The sequence below is a fragment of the Geotrypetes seraphini genome, chromosome 4, assembly GCF_902459505.1.
Source record: "Geotrypetes seraphini chromosome 4, aGeoSer1.1, whole genome shotgun sequence".
Classification (NCBI taxonomy): domain Eukaryota; kingdom Metazoa; phylum Chordata; class Amphibia; order Gymnophiona; family Dermophiidae; genus Geotrypetes; species Geotrypetes seraphini.
The window spans coordinates 193,252,320-193,277,863 of NC_047087.1; the positions used below are offsets into that span (position 1 = coordinate 193,252,320).

Here is a 25,544-nt window from a genome sequence, read left to right on the forward strand (position 1 = left end):
AGAAGCTGGGGCTCTTTTCCCTGGAAAAGCGGAGACTTAGAGGGGATATGATAGAAACTTATAAGATCATGAAGGGTATAGTGAAAGTAGAGAGAGACAGATTCTTCAGACTGGCGGGGGCAACAAAAACTAGAGGGCACTCAAAAAAATTGAAGTGAGATAGGTTCAGAACAAATGCTAGGAAGTTCTTCTTCACCCAGAGGGTGGTGGACACTTGGAATGCGCTTCCAGAGGGGGTGGTTGAGCAGAGTACGGTTTTGGGTTTCAAAAAGGGATTGGACGAGTTCCTGAAGGGAAAGGGAATCCAGGGGTACAATTAGAGGGTTACTATACAAGACAAAATGCTCTTGAGTAATAGATCACTACAGGTCATTGACCTGGGGGGCCGCCGTGGGAGCGGACTGCTGGGCATGATGGACCTATGGTCTGACTCGGCAGAGGCAATGCTTATGTGCTTAAAGATCATCAATCAAACTCTCACCAAGATATATACCAAACTCTATATATCCCAAACTCCTCACCTCCAATGTATAATCCCCAGCTCCTCAGAAGTACCACCTGGGCTCAAAAGTTTTCACTGCCCTAGGCTTTATGTACTACCTCCTCACTGGAGCTGCTATCGATTTACTAATAAAAAACTTTAATTTTTAATTTTTTTTACTTATTTAACAACCCTTCTAGCATATTTCAAGGGTACTTAGCTTTTAACTGTGGTCTTCATTTCAGGGAAATAGGAGCCAACATGTTTTATCTATAGAAGGTTTTTTTCAAGGCTTATCATCCCTTAGCAAGCTTTACACCGAAATATCGGACCACTGAATGTTAACATAAGAAATATGTTTAACTGCACTTTGGGTAAATATAAAGGAGATAGTATTTAAGGTAGTATGGTACATAAATTTTCCCTAATTTCATATGGGAAATACCTGTGTTTTACAATTTTGAATATTTAGCTATTTCTTCAAAATTATAAAGAAAGATTATTATCTTTTGTTATATATTATTTAAGATTACAATTATTAATTGAAAATCAATTTTTATTAGTGCAAGAAATTGAATGTAAATTCTTGAGATTTTGTGATGTTTAATTTGTTGTTCTTAGTTGTCAATTACTAAGGTTATGATGGGCTGAAATGTTTAAGGGGATGAGGGGTTGGGTTCAGATGGAAGGAGGGATGGGGGTATAGGGTCTATATGGGATGGGGATGGAAGGTGACAAAGTACCTTGTCATACATTTTGGTAACTGGTTTGGGATGGATTTGAAGATATGTTTATTAGTTTTTGATGAGGACTGGTTGCTGGGACGGTTCTCATTATTTGGTTGGTTTTCATTAATGCTCTATGTGTTGTTTTTTTGGTTATGTGAATAAATGGCTTTAAAATTAATTACTTGGAATGTGTGCTTATATATATGGGGGGGGGGGGATTTCCTCTCCAATAAAAAGGAAAAAGATACTGCATAGTTTAAATAGGCATAAAGCGTCTATTGTTTTTTTTTACAGAAGACAATTTGACAACACAAGAGCATTCTAAACTTCTTGTTTGGTGGGTTGGTGATTATATTGAAGCCATGGCCCTTCATAGAAAGGTGGGTGTTATCCTTTTTCATAAAAAAATTAGTTGTTGAAAATAAACATATTCATATTGATCCTGGAGGTCGATATATTGTGGCAAAGATTAGGATTAATGGGGTGGATATGATGCTTTGTAATTTATATGCTCCAAATTCTTATGATAAAATTTTTTTACATTATCTTATGCAACAGGATTCTTGTCCTATGATAATAGGGGGTGATTTTAATAGGGTGTCAGTTCCAGAGTTAAACAAATCGGTTCTTCAGGCGGCTGATAGGCTGGATTTAACGAAAGGGATTCCTTTGTTTTGTGCTTCTTTAGATTTATTGGATATCTGGAGGGTGATGCATCCATTAGGGATTCATTGTTCCAGAGCTCATAATACCCATTTAAGGATTGATTATCTCCTTTGCTCCGATACATTGTTTTCAAAAATTGAAGGGGCTGGTATAAGACCTACAGAGATTTCAGATCATGCCTTTTTTTGATTACTTTAATCCTGATTTCTGAGTCTTTGGGTATACCTCAATGGAAATTTCTGTTGGATTTATATTATGATATTAAATTTAAAGAACATATTGATTGCTTGAATTCTTATCAGATTAATAATGAACAGCATAAGGACACTCCTACTTTATTTTTTGGAAATGGCAAAGGCGGTATTAAGGGAGGATGTAATTGCATATTCTAGTCATAAAAAGAATGCCCGTGCTAGAGCTATTTTACGCTTAGAAAAACAAATTATTAAAATTAGAGGTATTCAGGCTAGGAGTCCCACAGAAGATAATACTGCTCACTAATTGGCTATATAGCCCCAATTGAATGAGCTCCTTCATCAAAGGGTTATTAAATCTGTAAAATATTATCAATATCAATTGTGTAAATACGGAAATAAGACAGGAGCATTATTGGCTCGGTTGGTTAGTGATAAGTGTTTTCCATCTAGAGCAGTGGTTCTCAACCATGTCCTAGGGGACCCCCCAGCCAGTCATGATTTCAAGATATCCCTAATGAATATGCATGAGAGAGATTTGCATATAATGGAAGTGACAGGTATGCAAATCTTTCTCATGCATATTCATTTGGGATATCTTGAAAACCCGACTGTCTGGGGAGTCCCCTAGGACAGGGTTGAGGACCACTGATCTAGAGTTTCGCGAATTCAGTCAGTTCAACGTCAATTTCATATAAAAGATAAAGATATTGGTAAAGTATTTCATTATTATTCTTTGTTTGCTCCTAATCAAGATAAAGGTTTATCCAGTGATATATATTTGTCTAGTTTGGAGTTATCTTGTATTGGGTAGGTGGAGCAAACCAATTTGAATTGTCCTATTAGGAAAGAAGAACTGTTATTAACTATACAACAAAGCCCATTATGTAAAGCACCTGGTTTGGATGACTATAGAGCTGAGTTTTATAAGATTCTTGGGCAAAATATTGTGACTCCTTTAGTGTTAATGTTTAATAATCAGATTAAGGAGCAAATATTACCAAAAACTCTTTGTCAAGCTCAAATTGTATTTACAAAATCAGGTAAAGATTCTAATAAGGTGGAGACATATAGACCAATTTCTCTTTGTTATAAAGCTAAACTTTTGGCTAAGGTCTTAGCTAATAGACTGGCAAAGATATTACCCGATTTGATTGCTGAACCTCAAGTAAGTTTTGTAAGAGGACGAACGGCAGTTAAGAATATTCGTTCAATTTTGTATTCTTTGGAGTGGGTATGTCATAAGAATCTGCCTTCATTATTGATTAATTTTGATGCTGAGAAAGCATTTGATAGGGTTAGATGGGAATTCCTATTTACGGTCTTGAATAAATATAGTATTACGGTATATTTTCAGGAGGCTATTAGGACTCTTTATTCAGATATACAGGCTAAAGTTTTTTTTAATGGCTGTCCGGAATTTTTTAATGTGGGTCAAGGGACGAGGCAAGGATGTCCCTTGTTTCCGTTACTTTTTGTTTTCACCTTGGACTCATTGATTCGTGAGATTCTTTCTAATCCAGATATTTTTGGATTAAAGGGCTTCTACTTTTAAAATTGCTGCTTTTACAAATGATATTTTAGTTCATTTAATGAATCCTAGGATTTCATTATGTTCCCTATTGGAAAGTTTTGCTGAATATGGTGACTTTTCGGGATTTAAATTAAATATGGATAAATTGGAAGCTATTGCTACAAATGATAGTTTACATATACAGTGGGGTCCTGATTTTCCACTAAGATGGATGGAGGATCAGTTTAAATATATGGGTATCCATATACCTATAGATCCTAAATTTCTATATAAATCTAATATTCCAGATTTACTAAGATATAGAAAACAGAAATTGTTGAAATGGCAGTCTTTGCCTTTTGTTATAGAATTGATTAGTTATGAAGTAGAGAATGACACAGTGACAAAATTCATCACCGTTCCCGTCCCTATGGATAACTGCGGGAAATAATCTTATGCCATTTTCTAGTGTCTATTTCAACCTCAGTCCTTCTACACCAGCATTCTTCAAAGCAAAGCTTGCAGGTCAGTGGTTGTGCCCAATTATACTCTGATTCTTTCCTCTCTTCTTAAAGAATGACATAAAGATGGTTTCCCGCAGTTATCCGCGGGGACGGGAACGGTGATGAATTGTATCACTGTGCCATTCTCTATTATGAAGATTATCTAGGTTATACTATCAGTTATTTAATTGTGTTTTCATTTGGATAGTAGATTCATGTTGTAATTGAATGGGATACAAGGTTGAATTTTGGAAGAGAGACTAAAGAATGTTTGACGAGGGACTTTGAGTTACTGATCTAAATGTGTGCTTTCAGGCATTCATATTATATGTGGGGGGAGGGATTAAACTTCTGCTTACGTGGTCAATAAATTGAGCATGGGGCATTGACGCCATTTGTGAAAGCTTCAGGTTTGAAAATAATTCTACATGCAAAATGACACCAGCGCAAGGTTTTAAAATTATAACCAGGATTTATTGAATTATTGGTTCTATTTTCCCATTATTAGATCAAAAGAATAGCATAATTGCTTACGTTGCGCTCATGGGAGATCATCATCGTGGCCAAAGACTGGCCTTCTCACAATGGTCTCGTCTTTCTATCTCATTACAGTCTATTATATAACTTTTGGTTTAGTGACATCATCAAGTTTGACGACCAATAACATTTCTCTGGGTGGTCTTAAAGTTTAGACAAAGAAACATTCCTCCATGTTTAAAAGTTATACAAAGTTTTCAGAAAATTACTTTTGATTTCTGAATTAACATTAACATTCAAAAGAATTCACAATTATTAACATGGTAAATTCTCAGTCCTTCCATGCTGACAAGTTCTGAGCCTTAAAGGAAAAAAACTCCTAAGCTGACAGATTCAAATTGCACAGCCTTACACAGAAATCTTACTCAGGAGAAAAAGGGGGGGTTAAATCCCCCTCTCCTCTTCCTGAAGCGTGGGCTTCCAATGCCCCCCTTCTCCCTATTCTTGAGACTGACTCTAATTACTTCCAGATGTTGTGCTCAAGATCTTTCCTTAATATTTCTTATAAAACCATTTATATAAACCATTTATATTTCCACATATCACATCCATGGGCCCCAAACATTCATAATTTCATTCATATCTTGGCCATTCATACTTCATACATTTTATATCTCAGTTTGGAATATGGAGTTTTCCTAACTGGCCTGAGCACATCTGTTTTCAATTAGAACCACAAGGCTAAAGGCGGGAAGCTGAACAAAGAACAGAAACTATTCACTGGCACAAGATGCTGGCCTAAGACAGGACAGTCATAGTACATACAAAGAACCTAAAATGGATTCCATGTAATCCTGATTTCCACCATGATTTAGCTTCAACAGCAAAGTACACAAAAAACACCATTCTTTTCCTTATATTAATCTTTAGTGTGTTTTTTCTTCTGGCCTTAGCTACATTATATTAAAATTTTTATTCACCTGTTTTTCCGTACGCTTCTATTTGGGCGTGGTCCTTAACTAACACAGAATTTTCTCTAACTAGAATTACCCAGAATCATATGAAAAACTGGCCTTTTGTAGAAAAAAACTCCACAAAAAATACTGCACTTATCATGCTTCTGACCTCAATATCGTCCCATAAACAGCACCCCCTGCTGGCCACGAGCCACTACTCAATCCCCTCTTGAATATTTCTGAATTTATGAAGTAATATTCAGAATTGAGCTCGTGGTCTTATCTGTGGCGCTGGGGTTCACTCAGGGTACGGTTCTTCTTATGGATCAGTGTGTCTGTGCAAGTATATTCTTTTAAATGCCAATTAGATAGCAAAAGCCAGAAAAATGTACTACCTAGGCCTGCAACGGCAGGTGCCTAGAAGATCTTACCCAAAGCTTACTTGAATTCTCTAGTGAGAATGCAAGCAAATCCCATCCACTATTCTAGATAAAACCCATTTACGTGTACATTTATGTAAGTTGCTGCTTAAGCCATACCATACAGGAAACTTACCATTCCAGTGGTAGTTAGACAGTGTCTGTTCTAGGTGCAAGTACAGTCCTAGAGCAGAGACGTCTGTTGTTTTATTCATAGAGGTATTCATGAAACTCCAGTATTTTTGAAGTTAAAAAGTCAGAAATTTAGAGAAAGTATAGCTAAAGAAAAATAGAACCCTAGATTTCCCTAAGATAAAGAGAACCTCAGTATTACCTAATTTAATTAGTCCCTATGCTCAAAAGTGTTATGTTATAAAATCTTGGAATTATATCAATAAAGTGTAAAATAATGCACAGTGTTAAGAAAACCCAAATATATGCTTAATATGGAAATGTACTCATGTGCAGATAATGCATGCACATCAGATATAAGTTTTCTTTTTCTGTGTGTGTTGCAGGAACTCATTTCTCAATTTTAAATTAAAATCATTAAAAGGACTGATGATATTAGCTGTTAAACCCAATTAAACAATATTGTGGCACTGTGTTACAGCTTAGAAGTTGCCACTGTGTATAGAAATACAGTCATATGAAATAAAATTTAAAATACAGGATACACAAAATATTTTCTGAGAACAATGCATGAAAACAATGATAAAGAAAATACAGTTATTAATAATATATCAGAATAAGTCTATGAAATTATGCAAAAGCATAATTAAAGTTCAGAAGCCTAATTCAAATGAAATGATTTAAAGTAACGTGGTTTAAGATAAAGTCTGTTTTTTTCGTTCAAAATTTTTTATATGAGTCCAGAAATGTCTTTTGCAAATAGTTTTAGCAACTTGTAAGGTCGGAGTCTCTAAATTAATTTCAGTGAAATTTAAATCATGGCTTTAAAAAGTTCATGCTGCAACATTTTCATAATTCAAGCTTGGCTTTTCTGTAACTATGGAACTGCTTTTTTCTTTACACCCGTATTGGTACAACTGAAAGGTAAGCACAGCTCATTAGTTGAAGACAAAGGAACACTGAAATTCCCGCCGAAAATTCAGCATCGGAATTTTTCTCTGTGTTCTCCACAGCTCTAGTGGTGGTATGTGGTACTGCTGATCAGTGTAAATCCTGGAAGGAAAGCACATGTTCATTAACAAAAGAACAAAGAAAAAAGAAACATATGGCACTTTATCCCCTCTGCAAAATTCTTGTATTGCAGAGTCTTCTGTGTAGAATTGTTGAAAAGATTCAAAGAAGGTTCTTAACTGAAACACAAAACATACAGATTAAATAGACTTTTTTCAGGGTCCTGTAGTACCCAAAATATGGCCATAGGAAAATTTAAACATGCAGACACATTCTCTACATATTAAAATTAGACTTTCTTTTTTTCTAACATCAGGGAATTATTCTCAATTCCATATTCTTTATTGGGTTCTTATCCTGAAGAGCTTACTTGTAAAAAGTAAGCAAAATTTCAATTCCGAATTCATCCACTTACATAAAAGTTTATTATAATTGTTCTTTTAAGTTAACTAAGTTAGCAAGCCCTTTGTTTCACATTTATTTCGATTTTCAAAAAAATATAGGTACTTAACCTCTACTTTTCTTAATCTTTTTATTTTAAACTTCCCAATTTAATTTTAAAATGTATTTAAATTTAATTACTCCCTAATCATACATTTCGGACAATGCACAAGTTTAAAAATACTTTATAAACCATGCAGGGGCACAAAAATTCATATTCAAAATTAATTTGAACCCTGAGATAAAAATATAAAGGCAGGGATTTTATTTTTCCCTTATGCACACTTGCCTGCTTTTAAGCATGGTATCTGTTTTTTGGAATAAATCTTTTTCTTTTCCACAAAATTATCCTTTCATTCCCAAGTCCAGCAGAATTCTTTTCTCTTCTCTCATCTTCCCTATCGAACTTCTCCATATCAGATCCCTTACAATCAAGGAATTAACATTTCACAAGCTTTCTTTCCACATTCCTGTACATTCGTTCTACAAACTATCTCCCTGCTTTGAAACAGCCAAACATTTAAACGATCTAGCTATTCAAACTTTCTTTTCCTTTTCACTTATGGCAAAATCCACCTTGTTTAAATATCACATTCTGATCCAACATTTCTTTTCTTGCAACACTCTTATAACCCTTTTAAAAAATAAAGGAACAAGGGAAAAATTCAAGCTACATAACGTCTTTTTTTTTTTTTTTTCTAGAATGCATCTTGTACTGAGCCCTTAGGCTACAAACAGCTTCTGAAACTCTCCCAAAGTACCTCCATTGTTCCTAACACCGCAGGGATCACTTAGCTATGTAAACTCTGCTCTCCCAATACACTGCATTTTGAACTTAAATCAACATATTCAATTTCTCGACATCAAAACCACTTTGAATTAACTTCAAGTGCCTTACTAAACAATTACCCGGCTGATCGGAACTCCAACCTGCATGCATTTCCCTGTTAAAGTTTTATCCTGATATTCACACATAGGATTCTCATGTCTTGTTAAACTACCAGTTCTCAATAAACCCTTTTAATATGCAAACAGATTTGCTCCGAGACTTCTCAAAAAAGAAGAATCAAATTCGTTAACTGACTGTAGCCCTGAGACAAAGGACTCCATTGCTGCTCTATTCCCTCCCCCTCTTTCCTCACGTGATAGCTCTGTGGAAGGTATCGAGGAAGGAAAAAGGTGGGGGTGAAAATCCCCCATTTGCAGCCCGCTCTTTCAAACAAAGAACACTGAAGGGAACGGGAAGCCATTAACTTTATTTTTCTTTTTCCAGAGACAAGAGAAAAAGTTAGGGCAAAGCAAAAAAGACAGAGAGAGACAGAACTGGAGTTTAGAAAGACAAAGCTGAGAAACACAATTTCTTTTTTCTTTTCAAAGTAGTTACTTCAGATAGGCACTGAAAATGCACAGAGGGAGAAAAAGAAGGAGGGGGGTGCCCTCAGCCCGTTTTTTCAAACAAAGAGACGGGTGAGGGAAACTTTTCAAAGTCAGATTAAAACAGACAGTTTTCCTTTTCACAGAGAGAAAGAGTTAGTTCAGAGACAAAGCTTAGACACACAGCCGGAGAATATATATTTTTTCCTCTTCAAACTCAGTAACCTCTGTTATCAGACAAGCAAAAACTTAATTTTTTTCTTCTTTCAGACAGGCACTGCTCAGTTTAAAAGCCGGATGGAAAAATGTTAATGTTTAATAATCAGATTAAGGAGCAAATATTACCAAAAACTCTTTGTCAAGCTCAAATTGTATTTACAAAATCAGGTAAAGATTCTAATAAGGTGGAGACATATAGACCAATTTCTCTTTGTTATAAAGCTAAACTTTTGGCTAAGGTCTTAGCTAATAGACTGGCAAAGATATTACCCGATTTGATTGCTGAACCTCAAGTAAGTTTTGTAAGAGGACGAACGGCAGTTAAGAATATTCGTTCAATTTTGTATTCTTTGGAGTGGGTATGTCATAAGAATCTGCCTTCATTATTGATTAATTTTGATGCTGAGAAAGCATTTGATAGGGTTAGATGGGAATTCCTATTTACGGTCTTGAATAAATATAGTATTACGGTATATTTTCAGGAGGCTATTAGGACTCTTTATTCAGATATACAGGCTAAAGTTTTTTTTAATGGCTGTCCGGAATTTTTTAATGTGGGTCAAGGGACGAGGCAAGGATGTCCCTTGTTTCCGTTACTTTTTGTTTTCACCTTGGACTCATTGATTCGTGAGATTCTTTCTAATCCAGATATTTTTGGATTAAAGGGCTTCTACTTTTAAAATTGCTGCTTTTACAAATGATATTTTAGTTCATTTAATGAATCCTAGGATTTCATTATGTTCCCTATTGGAAAGTTTTGCTGAATATGGTGACTTTTCGGGATTTAAATTAAATATGGATAAATTGGAAGCTATTGCTACAAATGATAGTTTACATATACAGTGGGGTCCTGATTTTCCACTAAGATGGATGGAGGATCAGTTTAAATATATGGGTATCCATATACCTATAGATCCTAAATTTCTATATAAATCTAATATTCCAGATTTACTAAGATATAGAAAACAGAAATTGTTGAAATGGCAGTCTTTGCCTTTTGTTATAGAATTGATTAGTTATGAAGTAGAGAATGACACAGTGACAAAATTCATCACCGTTCCCGTCCCTATGGATAACTGCGGGAAATAATCTTATGCCATTTTCTAGTGTCTATTTCAACCTCAGTCCTTCTACACCAGCATTCTTCAAAGCAAAGCTTGCAGGTCAGTGGTTGTGCCCAATTATACTCTGATTCTTTCCTCTCTTCTTAAAGAATGACATAAAGATGGTTTCCCGCAGTTATCCGCGGGGACGGGAACGGTGATGAATTGTATCACTGTGCCATTCTCTATTATGAAGATTATCTAGGTTATACTATCAGTTATTTAATTGTGTTTTCATTTGGATAGTAGATTCATGTTGTAATTGAATGGGATACAAGGTTGAATTTTGGAAGAGAGACTAAAGAATGTTTGACGAGGGACTTTGAGTTACTGATCTAAATGTGTGCTTTCAGGCATTCATATTATATGTGGGGGGAGGGATTAAACTTCTGCTTACGTGGTCAATAAATTGAGCATGGGGCATTGACGCCATTTGTGAAAGCTTCAGGTTTGAAAATAATTCTACATGCAAAATGACACCAGCGCAAGGTTTTAAAATTATAACCAGGATTTATTGAATTATTGGTTCTATTTTCCCATTATTAGATCAAAAGAATAGCATAATTGCTTACGTTGCGCTCATGGGAGATCATCATCGTGGCCAAAGACTGGCCTTCTCACAATGGTCTCGTCTTTCTATCTCATTACAGTCTATTATATAACTTTTGGTTTAGTGACATCATCAAGTTTGACGACCAATAACATTTCTCTGGGTGGTCTTAAAGTTTAGACAAAGAAACATTCCTCCATGTTTAAAAGTTATACAAAGTTTTCAGAAAATTACTTTTGATTTCTGAATTAACATTAACATTCAAAAGAATTCACAATTATTAACATGGTAAATTCTCAGTCCTTCCATGCTGACAAGTTCTGAGCCTTAAAGGAAAAAAACTCCTAAGCTGACAGATTCAAATTGCACAGCCTTACACAGAAATCTTACTCAGGAGAAAAAGGGGGGGTTAAATCCCCCTCTCCTCTTCCTGAAGCGTGGGCTTCCAATGCCCCCCTTCTCCCTATTCTTGAGACTGACTCTAATTACTTCCAGATGTTGTGCTCAAGATCTTTCCTTAATATTTCTTATAAAACCATTTATATAAACCATTTATATTTCCACATATCACATCCATGGGCCCCAAACATTCATAATTTCATTCATATCTTGGCCATTCATACTTCATACATTTTATATCTCAGTTTGGAATATGGAGTTTTCCTAACTGGCCTGAGCACATCTGTTTTCAATTAGAACCACAAGGCTAAAGGCGGGAAGCTGAACAAAGAACAGAAACTATTCACTGGCACAAGATGCTGGCCTAAGACAGGACAGTCATAGTACATACAAAGAACCTAAAATGGATTCCATGTAATCCTGATTTCCACCATGATTTAGCTTCAACAGCAAAGTACACAAAAAACACCATTCTTTTCCTTATATTAATCTTTAGTGTGTTTTTTCTTCTGGCCTTAGCTACATTATATTAAAATTTTTATTCACCTGTTTTTCCGTACGCTTCTATTTGGGCGTGGTCCTTAACTAACACAGAATTTTCTCTAACTAGAATTACCCAGAATCATATGAAAAACTGGCCTTTTGTAGAAAAAAACTCCACAAAAAATACTGCACTTATCATGCTTCTGACCTCAATATCGTCCCATAAACAGCACCCCCTGCTGGCCACGAGCCACTACTCAAAATACAATGTTATGTTATGTTATGTTATGGATATGTATTGTTTATATAATGATAATAAGGGTTAAGTATATTGGATTATATTTTGGGATCCCATTTTTGTTATGAAAGACATGACTCTGAAATTGTTCTCACTAAATGTCAATGGCCTTAATCATCCAGTTAAGAGAAAAAAAACTCTTAATTTCTTGAAACAGCAAGATGCAAATATATATTACATTCAGGAAACACATTTAAATGCCTTAGAATCGAGTAAGTTGGAAAAGGGGTGGGTTAAATATTGTTTTTACGCTCCTATGGTGGGTAAGAAGGCAGGAGTGGCTATTTTAATTAATAAAAAATGTTTGGCTACATTTAAATTCCTAGATGCTGATCCTTTAGGTAGATGGGTTCAAGTAAACATGAGCTTGGAGAAACACATGCTGAAGCTCATTAAAATATATGCCCCTAATTCAAATCAAATTGAATTTTTTAAGGCTCTGTAACAGCTGATTCTACCACTGGCTGCCTCTAATTTAGTGGTGGCGGGGTCTTCAATGCTATAATGGATCCATTGCTGGATAAAAAACCTAGTAGGATGTTAAAATCATTAGGATTGGATAATTTGATTCAATCTTGTGGATTGAAGGACATATGGAGGATTCTTCATTATAATGCTCAGGAGTTTTCCTTTTATTCCCATGTTCATAAATCATTTTCACATATAGATTATGTATTTGTATCAGATACATTTGTACAACAAATTACAGAAGCCACTATTGATCCAATCATTTTGTCAGATCATGGTGGAGTTTGGATTGAATTTAAAGTTTAGGAGCAAGAATATAATAGACCTGTTTGGAGATTTAATAATACATTGCTTTCAGATGCAAAATTTATTGAGGAATTTCAATTAAAAATGAATGAATATTTTTAAATCAATGCCTCAGAGGAAATCTCTTTAGAAACATTGTGGGATGCTTTCAAAGCTACCATGAGATTGCAAATTATCTCATATTCGGCTCATGTCAGGAAACAATTTAAGCTGGAATTCTCTAATTTGGAACAAATTATTAAGGACTTGGAGTCACAGTTGGCCTTGAAATGAGACCAAACTACTTTGCAGGCCCTCTTGAAAGCTAAGTACAAATATAATGAGATTTCCTCTAAAATGGCTAGGAAAGAGTTGTTTTCTCAGCAGGCTCTATATTATGGAAACTCGAATAGAGCGGGAAGAGTATTAGCTAGCTATCTTAAAGCTAAAAAAAGGAAAATAAAAATTGTGGTTATCAAAGATGAGAATGAAGAAACTCACTCTCAAATTGAAAGTATTTTAAAACAATTTTTGAAGTACTATAAAGCTTTATATTCTTCTGAGCTCTATTCAAATAAATAAATTGATGAATTAGAGTTTTTTTTTAAATTAAGGGACCTAAAATTCCCGAGCATATAAAAGGATCTCTGGAAGTGCCTATTTCACTGAAAGAACTACAAACAGCGTTGCACTGTAGAATTCTATAAAACATTTCAAATTACCCTATTACCTCATCTGTTAAATTTATATCAGGCTCAACTGACTAAAGGTTGCATTATAAGTACTATGGCAGAATCTTTAACAATTGTTTTCCCGAAGCCAAATAAAGATCCTACGTTGGTTTCAAATTACATGTAGATGGAAAACTTCTGGCTAAGTTGTTGGCTTTATGCTTGGCCAAGGCTCTCCCTTATATTATTGGTATGCACCAAACGGGGTTTGTTGCTCAAAGACATTCGTCAAATAACATGAGACTGGCTTTTCACATGTTAAACTTAACAAAGGCCATGGAAGATCCAGTCTTCTCTGTGTCCTTGGATGTGTAGAGTGGACCTTCATGTATCAAGCAATGGATTGGTTTGGTATTGGTTCCAGATTTATACAAATGATTCAAACTCTGTATAGTTCCCCTTCTGCCAGTTTATACATTAATAATAATTTTTTTGAACGTTTGTGTCTGGAGGGAGTTAGACAGGGATGTCCATTATCTCCTTTGCTTTTTGACATTGTATTGGAACCCTTGTTATTGGCTATTCAGCAAGCAGAGGAGATACAGGGTATTCCTTATGCAGGTCAGGAATATAAAGTCTCTGCTTATGCAGATGATATTATGCTTAATTTGAGGAATCCTGAAACTACCATTCCACATTTACTAGATTTGATTGATAGATTTGGTATATTTTCTGGATATAAAATAAATTAGAGTATATTGGAGGTTCTTCCACTGAATGTACATTGTCCAAAAGGATTATTTGATTCATTCCCCTTTCTTTGGAAGAAAGAGGGTATAAAATACTTAGGTATTTGGATAAAAAGTACACTGGATGAAACGATGAAAGTAAATGAAAAATCTTTATTGCTGAAACAATGGAACCCTTTACATCTTTCTTGGTGGGGGAGAGTTCAAACAGTCAAGATAATGATTTTGCCTGTAGTTTGCAAACAAATGGGTATGTTACCAGTGTTTTTTCAGGGGTCTTTTTACAAGAAATTAAATAGTATTCTTATTAAATTTATTTGGCTGGGGAAAGCTGCGAGAATTGCTTTAGTATCTTTAAAAAACCAATTGTGGAGGGAGGGGTAAATTTCCCAAACTTTTATAGGTACCATCAAGCCTATATAATGCGTCAAGGTATGTACTGGATCCTCCCTGAGCTCATGGAAAATCTTCCTGATTGGTTATGGTTGGAATGGCAGCTCCTGTCTCCACTGAGATTAAGTCACATTTTGAGTATCAAGTTTCTGAGTTATATAAGGACAATAGAATTTTGCTGGATACGTGGCAGACATTAAAATGTATCAATAATTTAATACCTATTCCAATTCATAAAACCACCTATCATTCCCTTTGGCTGAACTCCAAGGTTCAAATAGGTGGGTTTAAGGTCATCTGTAAACATTGGATAAAGGCAGGTACTATACTATATGTAAGTTTATTGCGCTTTTCTTGTAATATTATATGTACATGAATTATTTGTATGCACAATTGTAGTTGGAAAATTTAATAAAGATTTTTTAAAAATGTCTTTTATTATTCTTTTCATTTTTTATTCTTACATCAGGTACATCAGTCAAAACTACCGGTTCATTTAAAACAAAATTATATTATATCAGTATGGGGTAATTTGTTGAAATTATGGGCTTATAATCCACATGTAAATGATCTTTTACCTATTTCAAGGTAATGGTGATTATACACCTGGTTATGACATCTGGGATATTTAGAAATTGGGGGTTAAAGGGTGCTTATTATCTAGCACAGGTATTAGATGAGACAGGGATGATAAGAAGTTTTCCTGATCTTTCTTTAACAGTAGGAAGGGGTCCTAGGTCTTTATATGGTTATATTCAATTGGTGAGTTATGTGAATAAATTACGGAGCTTGGGCCTTTCATATGGAGTTTGTGATAGAATTATTACTTTTTTCAATCAATGTGAGGATTTGCCAATTTCAGTATCTTTATTACATAAATTGTGGTGGGATTTACTGCCAATTCGCACATATGATAAATTGTTACTAAATTGGAGTGAGGAGTTAGGAACTCAGATATCGTTTCTTGAATTTAGTCAAGCAATTAATAGATTATCTAAAATTATTATGGGTTTTGTATGGAGGGAATGTACATATAGATTGTTACATAGGGCATATTTCTCCCAAATTCAAGCTTTTCATACGGGTTTAGTAAATTCACCAATTTGTATTAAATATGATAAAGATCTTAACACATTATCTCATGCTTTTTGGCTGTCCCCTTTAAGTCTTTCTGGTCTGTCATCCTATCATACTTGGGTTCATTATGGGATGGGAGTACTTTTTGATAAGGTAGCTGCTTGTGGAGGAGTATATGGTCAAGGGAGATGTCTTTTATTTCAGAAAGCATGTATGATTGATCATAAATGTATTATGCAGTATTAGTTACAGATAGAGCCTCCAATTTTTGGGCATTGGAGGAATCAATTACATGATTAATTAAATGCAATCCGCTAAGAAGATCGACTGTCGGCTCCGGGCGGCTTTCCCGCAGAGGAGAGAATCCTGCATTCACCGTGGGCCTCATCTGGGGCAGCCTCCTTGGAGTGGCTGGGGCACGGGCAGTGTGTCTGGGAGGGAATGCATGGATGGGAGAACATCGCAGGGGAGGAGACATAGGCATCCTGGGACTGTCTGCCAAGTCTCTTCCCTGAAGAAGCCCTTTCTGGAAACGTCAATCGCTCCTCCTAAACTTACTTGCTCCACTTCATCACTGACGCTGAAACCGTGGATTGAAGACAAAGTTTTATTTTATTTTTCTTTCCAGCTTATGATTTATCTTTAATCTTATCTATTGTTTTGCCTTTTGTCTTTGTTTTGTTCTATTTCTATCATTTAAATTTCTCCAGAATTCTACTGTTCAACGGCTCCCCCTTCTGCTTCTATTCCTTTCTCTCCTCTCTTCTACCTTCCAAAGTATTTAGATCAATGCTGTCTTGTTAAAATGTTTATTTTATTTTTATTTTTCCTCTAACTCTACTTTTCACTTCTCTATTACCCTCCAGGTACTTTAGTTAGATTGTGAGCCTTCGGGACAGTAAGGGAATTTTTCAAGTACCTTTCTTATTTCTAATCTTAATGTATATTTTCTGTAAACCGCTTAGAACCTAACGGATGTAGCGGTATATAAGAAATAAATTACATTACATTACATTACATTGCTATTTGAGGTTTGGGAGGTTCGTAGATGTCCTAGACGAATTTGTCTTTTTATGAAAACTTTGGATCCATATGTTCAAAATCTTTCACCTAAAGCAAGAAGTTTTATTCTTAATGAATTACATTGAAGCTATGGTTGTCTTAATTGCATTCCAAACGTGGCTGTTTTTGTTACCTTTCATCCTGAGAGAGGAAGGATGAATGGGATGGAGGGAAGGGGGAATGGGCAGGGCAGGATACAAGTACACTCGGCCACCTGCCCCGCCCCACCATGCGCCCAGGCAGAAACAGGAAGCTGCGTCAGAGGGAATCTTTGGGCAAGCAGCACCGCTTGCAAAATTATAGTTCCCGTTGCCTTTCTTACCCGCATTGTTTGCTTGTCTTACTTTTTGTCGATGGGGGGGGCGCGTTGCTGATCATGGGGGCCCGCGTTGCTGATCGATGCTGTTGGGGCCCATCGCCTTTTGGAAAAAACAATGTTGATGCCCTCCTTCATCGGGCCCCTCCTGACCATTTCGGGCCCTAAGCACATGCTTACTGGGCCTATTGGTTAATCTTGCTCTGGGAATGGGTTGGAGGGAGGGGGGAAGAAGTGGGTGGGAGAGGGTGTAGGGAGGGTGGGTGATAATGGGGGATTAGGGTTAATAATTTAAGGGCTCCTTTTACGAAGGTACGTTAGCGGTTTTATCACATGCACCGGATTATTGCACGCTGTAGCGCGCACTAGCCAAAAATCTATTGCTTGCTCAAAAGGAGGCGGTAGCGGCTAGCGTGCTGCAATTTAGCATGTGTTATTCTGCGCGTTAAGGCCCTAGCGCACATTCATAAAAGGAGCCTTAAATGTTTGAAGGAATGATAATAATTTTATGAATATTTAAATAGTGAAATTATTTGTAAGGCATATCTTTCTGTATTATAAGATTGTATTTTTGTTCCCTCAATAAAATGTTTGAACATAATATTTTGTACAAAGTTTGACCAAATTAATTAAGAAATAGCTTCATTACAAAATCTTTCCAGGAATTTTGTTAAAGATAAAATTTTTCTTCAAAGGAAAATTGAACAAATTGAGAATTTCAATAGAAGACAATTTAAGAATACTAACCCCCCTCTTCTACTAAATCGCGGTAGCGGTTTTAGCACGGGGAGCCATGCTGAATGGCCCACGCTGCTCCCAATGCTCATAGAGTTCTTATGAGCGTTGGGAGCAGCACGGATCATTCAGCGCAGCTAGTGCGGTTTAGTAGAAGAGACCCTAAATTTTCCTAAATCAATAGTGGTTACACCTATTGATATGTTTAAAAAATATTTGATTGAGAACTTGAAATTTTCCCCAGACTCGATTACTCCAATCAATTGGATATATTATTTGCCAAAAAAATTGAATGTTTCTTCTGAAGACAATTGAGTTGATAAATCACAACCAATTGATCTGAACAACATAACTCAAATTCTGGAAAGCTCCCATGAGATTGATTATCAATGTACTTACTATCTTTTGTATTTCAACATGGCCTTAATGCGGTAATGAGAATGTTTTTCGTTACTCTCAAAGTTTATTTTTTAGTCAAAGAATTTGGATCTTTCCCGACGTGACAAAGACAACACAAGACCATAGGAAATTATTCTTGAATATGAGGCAAGAGGCACCGGAGCAACTTTTGAAGTTTTTTTTGACACTTAGGGCTCCTTTTACTAAGTTGCAATAGCATTTTTATCATGTGATAAACCCGCACTACACGGCTAGAACTAACGCAAGCTCAATGCTGGCATTAGCATCTAGCATGCGCGGCAATTCTGCGTGCGCTAAGCGCATGCTAAAACCGCTATCGCAGCTTAGTACAAGGCGACCTAAGAACTTAATTCATGATTAGGCAGCCTTAAGATGTTTGGACAGCATTTGAAACACCTTAGGCCTTTTTCATAATACTGAGCTATCTTCCTATAATGAGGTTTCCTTGTCTCTTATTTTCTTGTTTCGCCTAAATTGTTTTGAGGTCTAAGAAAAAGAGTTTAAATGGTTTCATTTAAAGTATTACTAGTGTGAATTGCTTGAAAGTAGGTTTCCTCTTTTGGAATTTTCTTCTTTTTTCTTTCTTATTTTTATTGTAATTTACTCTGTGTTTCTGTAACGAGTGAATACTTGTGAATATCTTTTGAAAATACATAAATAAGTTTTTAAAAAAAATTTCTACAGACCAACAGGGAACAGTTTCAAATACAATTAAGCACTGTAGCATAACACTCCCAATCACAGCAACTTAAAACATTATTTGGCAAACTTCTGTTCTTCTGAGACGATGACTTGGATCTAACTCTTGCTCACTGATATTTTCGGAAGAAATTAGGAAGCAAGAATGTACAAGGAATGCTAAAATCTGCAGTTGCTGTTTAAAAATTTAGATCTTGAGAAGAGGAAAATGCTATGCGATTTATGAAATAGTTTACCTTTCTAGGCCAAACAGCAGCTCCAACTTCAGGAAATACTGTAGCTCCCCCTGCTGCAACATCACTCATCTACAAAATGAGAGAGAGCAAGCAGTCAATGCATTATCAAGTAATCTGAAGTAGTAAAATAAGATTACCTTGCCAATAGCATTTGATCCTATGAAAATATAGCAGCTATTCACCTGTAGCAAGTGTTATCTGAGGGCAGCAGAGCAGGTATTCTCACATGTGGGTGACATCATTCAGAGCCCGGCACAGACCGTGCAAAAGTGTATTGTCACTTTAAAAGTCTTGAGACTGCCCCTACCATGCATGCATTGGTACCTTCATGCTTAATGTAAGCTTTAGTTCAGTAACAAAGCTAAGAAGCCAACTAGAGAAGGTAGGAGGGTTGTGAGACTATCTGGCTGCTGCCCTTGGATAACATCTGTAACAGGTGAGTAACTGTGCTTTATCTGAGGACAAGCAGGCAGCATATTCTCATATGTGGGACTCCCTAGCTGCCAGAATCATGCCTCTCAGAAGAGGGTTACTGATAACTACCACGAGCCTGGCAAAACCAAAAGTGCTGGACGGAAGTTGGCATCTAAATGGAGAATAAATTTTGTAGAATTGCTTGGCTGAACAGACTATCCCATCTGGAATGATTCTCCAAAGAGCAGTGGGGTGTGAATGTATGAATTGAGGACAAAGTAGCTGCCTTACAGATGTCCTCAAATGGGAGTGGGGTGTGAATGTATGAATTGAGGACAAGGTAGCTGCCTTACAGATGTCCTCAAATGGGAGTGGGGTGTGAATGTATGAATTGAGGACAAGGTAGGTGCCTTACAGATGTCCTCAAAGGGAGTGGAATGTAGATGAGCCATTTGCTTGAACAATGTTCAAGTAAAGTTGCCATTGCTTGAATATTGTGTGCCATGACACAGCCTCCAAGCCTCAGCCCAGCCTGAGCATAGCAAAAGGAGATACAGTTTGCCAGACATGTGGAAATGGTTCTTTTGGTGACAAGAGCTCCAAAGTCTGTTTGGATTAAAAGACAGGAACAGTTGAGTAAAAGCTCTGTGAGGTTTGGTGTGATCTAAGTAATAAGCAAGAGCACATTTACAGTCCAATGTATAGAATATCACTTCACCGGGGTGAGAATATGACTTTGGAAAGATGACCAGGAAGACGATGGACTTATTTAGATGAAACTCAGAGATGACTTTTGGGAGGAACTTAGGATGAGTAAAAAGAACTACTCTATCAGGTTCATAGTGGTGCACAAGAAACTAGCACGCTGACAATTCAGCGTAAGACAGCAGAAAGTCGCCGAAAAACTTATTTATTAAGAGCTCCTATGGGGGTGTGTGGGGGTGTGTGTGGGGGAACCCCCCCACTTTAATGCATAGTGTTCGCACTGCCGTTGGCGGTGTGTGGAGGGGTGCAACCCCCCACATTATAGAGAAAACGGAACAGTTTCTGATTTTTTTCAGGAAAAGTTCCATTTTGTCTATAATGTGGGGGGTTTGCACCCACAATCCCCACAATGGCAGCGTGAACACTATGCATTAAGTTCCCCCCCACACCCCCTCGACGGAGCTGTTAAAAAATACATTTTTTGGCGGCTTTCGGTGGCGCGCTTCTGTCTTGCGCTGAATTGTCAGTGCGCTGGTGTCTCGCGCGCAATTATCCCGTCACCCTCTATCATGGTAGAATGTTATATAAGGTGGATCAGATAAATTGAGTAAATATGCTCCAACACATGTTCTGCGCTCTCAGAAGAACTTGTTTCAATTACCATCACTGGATAAAGTGAGATTGGCTGGAACACAGAAAAGAGCATTTTGTTATTTTGGACCTAACTTGTGGAATAAGCTGCCAATTGAATTGTAATTGATGTTTTCATAAGCTACTGAAAACAGAATGATAGGGGTAACAGCTATTTATTGAGATCTTTTATATAGTTAACTAGTATTTAAGCCCGTTACATTAACGGGTGCTAGAATAGATCTGTCTGTCTGTCTCTCTCTCCTTGGCCACTGTCTGTCTTTCTTTCTTTCTGTCTCTCTCCTTGGCCGCTATGTCTGTCTGGTTTTTTTTCTGTCTCTTTCTCTCCTTGGCCGCTGTCTGTCTTTCTGTATTTCTGTCTCTCTCCTTGGCCACAATATGCCGGCTATCTCTCTCCTTGGCCGCTGTCTGTCTTTTTTTATTTCTGTCTGTCTGTCTATCTCCCTGCCCCCTGCCTGTCTGTTTCTCGTGGCCCTTCTCTCACCTACCTGTCTTTCTGTGTGTGTTTGTCTTTATTTCTGTGTCTATCTATCTCCCTGCCCTCTGCCTGTCTGCTTCTTGTGGCCCTTCTCCCACCTGCCTGTCTTTCTGTGTGTGGTCTTTATTTCTGTCTGTCTATCTCACTGCCCCCTGCCTGTCTTTTTTCTCGTGGCCTTTCTCCCTTAGTTATTCCTAAGGGGGTCTTAGTTATTCCTAAGGGGGTCTTCCCCTTCTCAGTTTTACTGCAGCTTGGCTCAGAGGCAGTGGTATAGCCCCAAATCATTGGCACAGGAAAGAGCCAAAAGCTAGCCAAATTGAACTGATAAATCTGGGATGGCTCCGAGGCCAGTTTCTCACTGGATTCGGGAGAAAGCCAGCCCACAGTTCATTCCTCTAGCTTACACCATCCACAGTACTCCTACTTTATTTAGGGCACAGGTGGCTGTTACGGAAAACACAGCTATGCACTATCAAAAAGCTTTAATGAATTCAATTGTGTGTGCAGACGGGTTCACTTAGCAAGGCTGCAAGGAGAGATGCAGGCCTGGGTGCTGGAAAGGGTACGCACCTCTTGTATAGGGAAAGAGGGTGTCAGAGGGAGCCTTCCACACTGTGGATGGATAAAATAAAGCACATTTTTAAGTTCTCTGCTCCAGAAGAGACCCCTGCAGGCAGGTCGGTTCCACTTAGACGCTAATGGTACAGAAGATGTTGAAGCTGGACAGCGCCATGTTGATGACCAGGCCAGAACACTGGGGGTGCCAGTGCAGCTCTGTAATATCCTTCTCGCCCTGGTGAACAAACAGCAGCTGTGGAGGAATGGCAGCCAGCGCCGGATCCTCTCCTCCAGGCCCCTCCTCCTGGTCCTGCTCTACCGCCAAGTCCCACTGGGTGATGTGATCATCGGCACCAGCTGCAGCCAACACACTGCCCTTCAGGGGGTGCCACTCCACCGAAGTGATGGAAGCCTTATGCTGTTTGAAGGTGGCAGGTGGCCACTCTTACACCAGTCTGGAAGAGGCGCAAGTCCCAGTTCTTCAACATGCCGTCATCCCCATCGCTGACGATGAACGGTTCGTGGTGGTTCCAGGAAATCACATTTAATTCGCTAGTATATACCGCCACGTGCCGCTACTACCATGTCTCTGCCACGGAGCTACAGATCACAGAGGCAGGGATCACAGCGGTAGAAATGCGCATGCACGCTTAGGGTTTAATTATTATTGATGAGTGGATTTGATTATGAGGGTTGCAATTAGATGATTATTAAATTTGGGGCGGGTCCTATAGATGTAGTATAATTAGTACAATAAAAACTGTTGTGCAATGAGATGTTTTTAAGTTTGTAACTAGTTATAGTGAACTGTTTTTGAATTGTAAACTGCTATAGCATTTTGGTTATTAAGTAGTAAAATCAAATCAAATCTGACAGAGTTTGAAATTCACTGACTCGACACGCAGATGTGATGGCAATAAGAAAGGTTACTTTCCAAGTAAGATGTTTAAGGGACGAAGATAAAAGTGATTCAGAAGGAGACTTCATCAGAGTGGAAAGGATAGTATTAAGATCCAAAGATACAGGAGGAGGCTTGATTGGAGGTCTGGTGGTATGGAGAAAACCTTTCATTTATCTAACAACCAAAGGATGTACAGATAATGGCTTTTTGTCCAGTGGTGCATGAAAAGCACTAATAGCACTGAGATGAACTCTGACTGAAATTGATTTTAGTCCAGAGTTAGAGAGATGTAGCAGATAATCTAGGATTGATGGGAGAGGACCAGCGGAAAAGCGGGGAAGTGGGGTGGCGGGAAAGTGGGGAAGCCGAAAGCTACGAGGGTAAAGGCTGATGGCAAAGCAAAAGCACAGGGAACTGGAGAGCTGCCCGAAATTCAAATTCAAATTCAAGGGGAGGCGGCCCAGGTAAATGCAGAGGTGGAGGAAAAACGACGGGACCTGCGGTGCTTATACGCAAATGCAAGAAGCCTCACGGCCAAGATGGGTGAACTAGAAGTCGTGGCCAAGGGGGAGGACCTGGATATCATTGGAATTACAGAAACCTGGTGGACAGAGGAAAATCAATGGGATGTGGCGCTGCCGGGGTACAAGCTCTACAGGAGGGACAGGACCCACAAGAAGGGAGGAGGCATAGCACTATATATAAAGGACTCTATCTACTCGGTCGGGATGGATATGGCAATGAAGGCAGAGGGGCTGGAATCGCTATGGGTCAAATTGCCGGGAAACAAGGGTGCAGGCATAATACTGGGGCTGTACTATCGCCCACCTGGTACGCCAGAAGGAGTCGGACACGACTTGGAAGCTGAACTGAGACAGGAATGCAGGACTGGAAATGTAACAGTGATGGGGGACTTCAACTACCAGGGGATAGACTGGAGTACGGGTCACTCCAACTGCACTAGGGAAACAGGATTTGTAGAAGCCGTGAGGGACTGCTTCATGGAGCAACTAGTCAGGGAACCGACGCGAGGGGGTGCTACTCTTGACCTCATCCTAAACGGATTAGGGGGGCCTGCAAGAGGGGTAGAAGTGGGAGGACCACTAGGCAACAGTGACCACAACGCGATCAGATTCAAATTAGAAAGGGGGACTCCCATAGTAAGGAGGACCGCAACAACTGTGCTCAACTTCAGGAAAGGAAACTATGTTGCTATGAGGGAAATGGTGGGGAGGAAGCTCAGAAACATCTTTAGGATGGAGACTGTAGGAAGCGCCTGGACCCTATTCAGGGACACCCTGCAGAAAGCACAAAGAATGTACGTCCCCAGTTTTAGGAAAGGCTGCAAGAACAAGCGGTCAAAGGACCCGGCTTGGATGTCAACTGAAGTAAAGAGGGCAATAAATGACAAAAAAGTATCCTTCCAGAGATGGAAAAAGGACCCAACGGAAGAAAATCACCAGGCGCACAGGAAATGCCAAAAGGAATGCCACCGAGAGGTTAGAAAAGCAAAAGGGAAATACGAAGAGGGGCTGGCCAGGGAGGCGAAAAACTTCAAGGCATTCTTCAGTTACGTAAAGGGGAAGCGACCAGCGAGAGAGGAGGTGGGGCCGTTGGACGATGGGAATAGGAAGGGAGTGATTAAAGAGGATAAAGAGGTAGCTGAGAGGTTGAACACGTTCTTCTCGTCGGTTTTCACGAGAGAAGACACATCTAATATACCGGACTCAGAGGAGCTCATGAATGGGGAACAGGCTGAAAAATTGGAGCACATAGAGGTAAGTAAGGAGGATGTCCTCAAACAGATAGACAGGTTAAAATGCGGCAAATCACCGGGCCCAGACGGGATCCACCCAAGGGTTCTAAAGGAACTAAGACAAGAAATAGCGGGCACAATCCAGCATGTTTGCAACCTATCCTTGAAAACTGGAGAGGTACCAGAGGACTGGAAATTGGCGAATGTCACACCTATCTTCAAGAAGGGATCGAGGGGTGACCCCGGGAACTACAGGCCGGTGAGCCTGACTTCAATTATAGGGAAGATGGTGGAAGCTATGATCAAAGACGGCATTGCGAGCACATCGAGAGAAATGGCCTACTGAGAACAAGCCAGCACGGATTCTGTAAGGGAAGGTCATGCTTAACGAACCTTCTGACTTCTTTGAGGGAATAAGCAGTCGGGTGGACAATGGGGAACCCATAGACATCATTTACCTTGATTTTCAAAAGGCTTTCGACAAGGTGCCACATGAAAGGCTGCTTAGGAAGCTATGGAACCACGGGGTGGGAGGGGATGTGCACAGATGGATCAAGCACTGGTTGTCAGGTAGACTGCAGAGGGTCGGAGTGAAGGGCCAATATTCTGACTGGCGGGGAGTCACGAGCGGTGTGCCACAGGGATCGGTGCTGGGGCCGTTACTCTTCAACATATTTATCAATGACCTGGAAAAGGAGGCAAAGTGCGAGGTTATAAAATTTGCAGACGATACCAAATTGTGCGGTAGAGTTAGGTCCAGGGAGGAGTGTGAGGACCTGCAAAGGGACCTGGACAAGCTGGAAGACTGGGCAAACAAATGGCAAATGCGCTTTAACGTGGAAAAATGCAAGGTCATGCATATAGGGAAAAAGAACCCGTTGTTCAACTACAAATTGGGGGGGGCATTGTTGGGAGACAGCAGACTTGAGAGAGACTTGGGTGTGCTGGTGGATGCATCACTGAAGCCATCTGCACAGTGTGCAGCAGCCTCGAAAAAAGCCAACAGGATGCTGGGCATCATAA

At 38.6% G+C, this 25,544-nt stretch overlaps 1 protein-coding gene across 1 annotated transcript in view; it reads right to left on the reverse strand.

The window, feature by feature from the left end:
• The window catches only part of LOC117359732 (prolyl 4-hydroxylase subunit alpha-1-like), a 187,927-nt gene that overhangs the window by 22,229 nt on the left and 140,154 nt on the right, over window positions 1-25,544 (reverse strand). Inside the window, exon 13 of the mRNA XM_033942949.1 lies at window positions 19,059-19,127. Within this exon, the coding sequence (XP_033798840.1) occupies window positions 19,059-19,127 (69 nt within the window). The remainder of the gene's footprint in view (window positions 1-19,058; window positions 19,128-25,544) is intronic.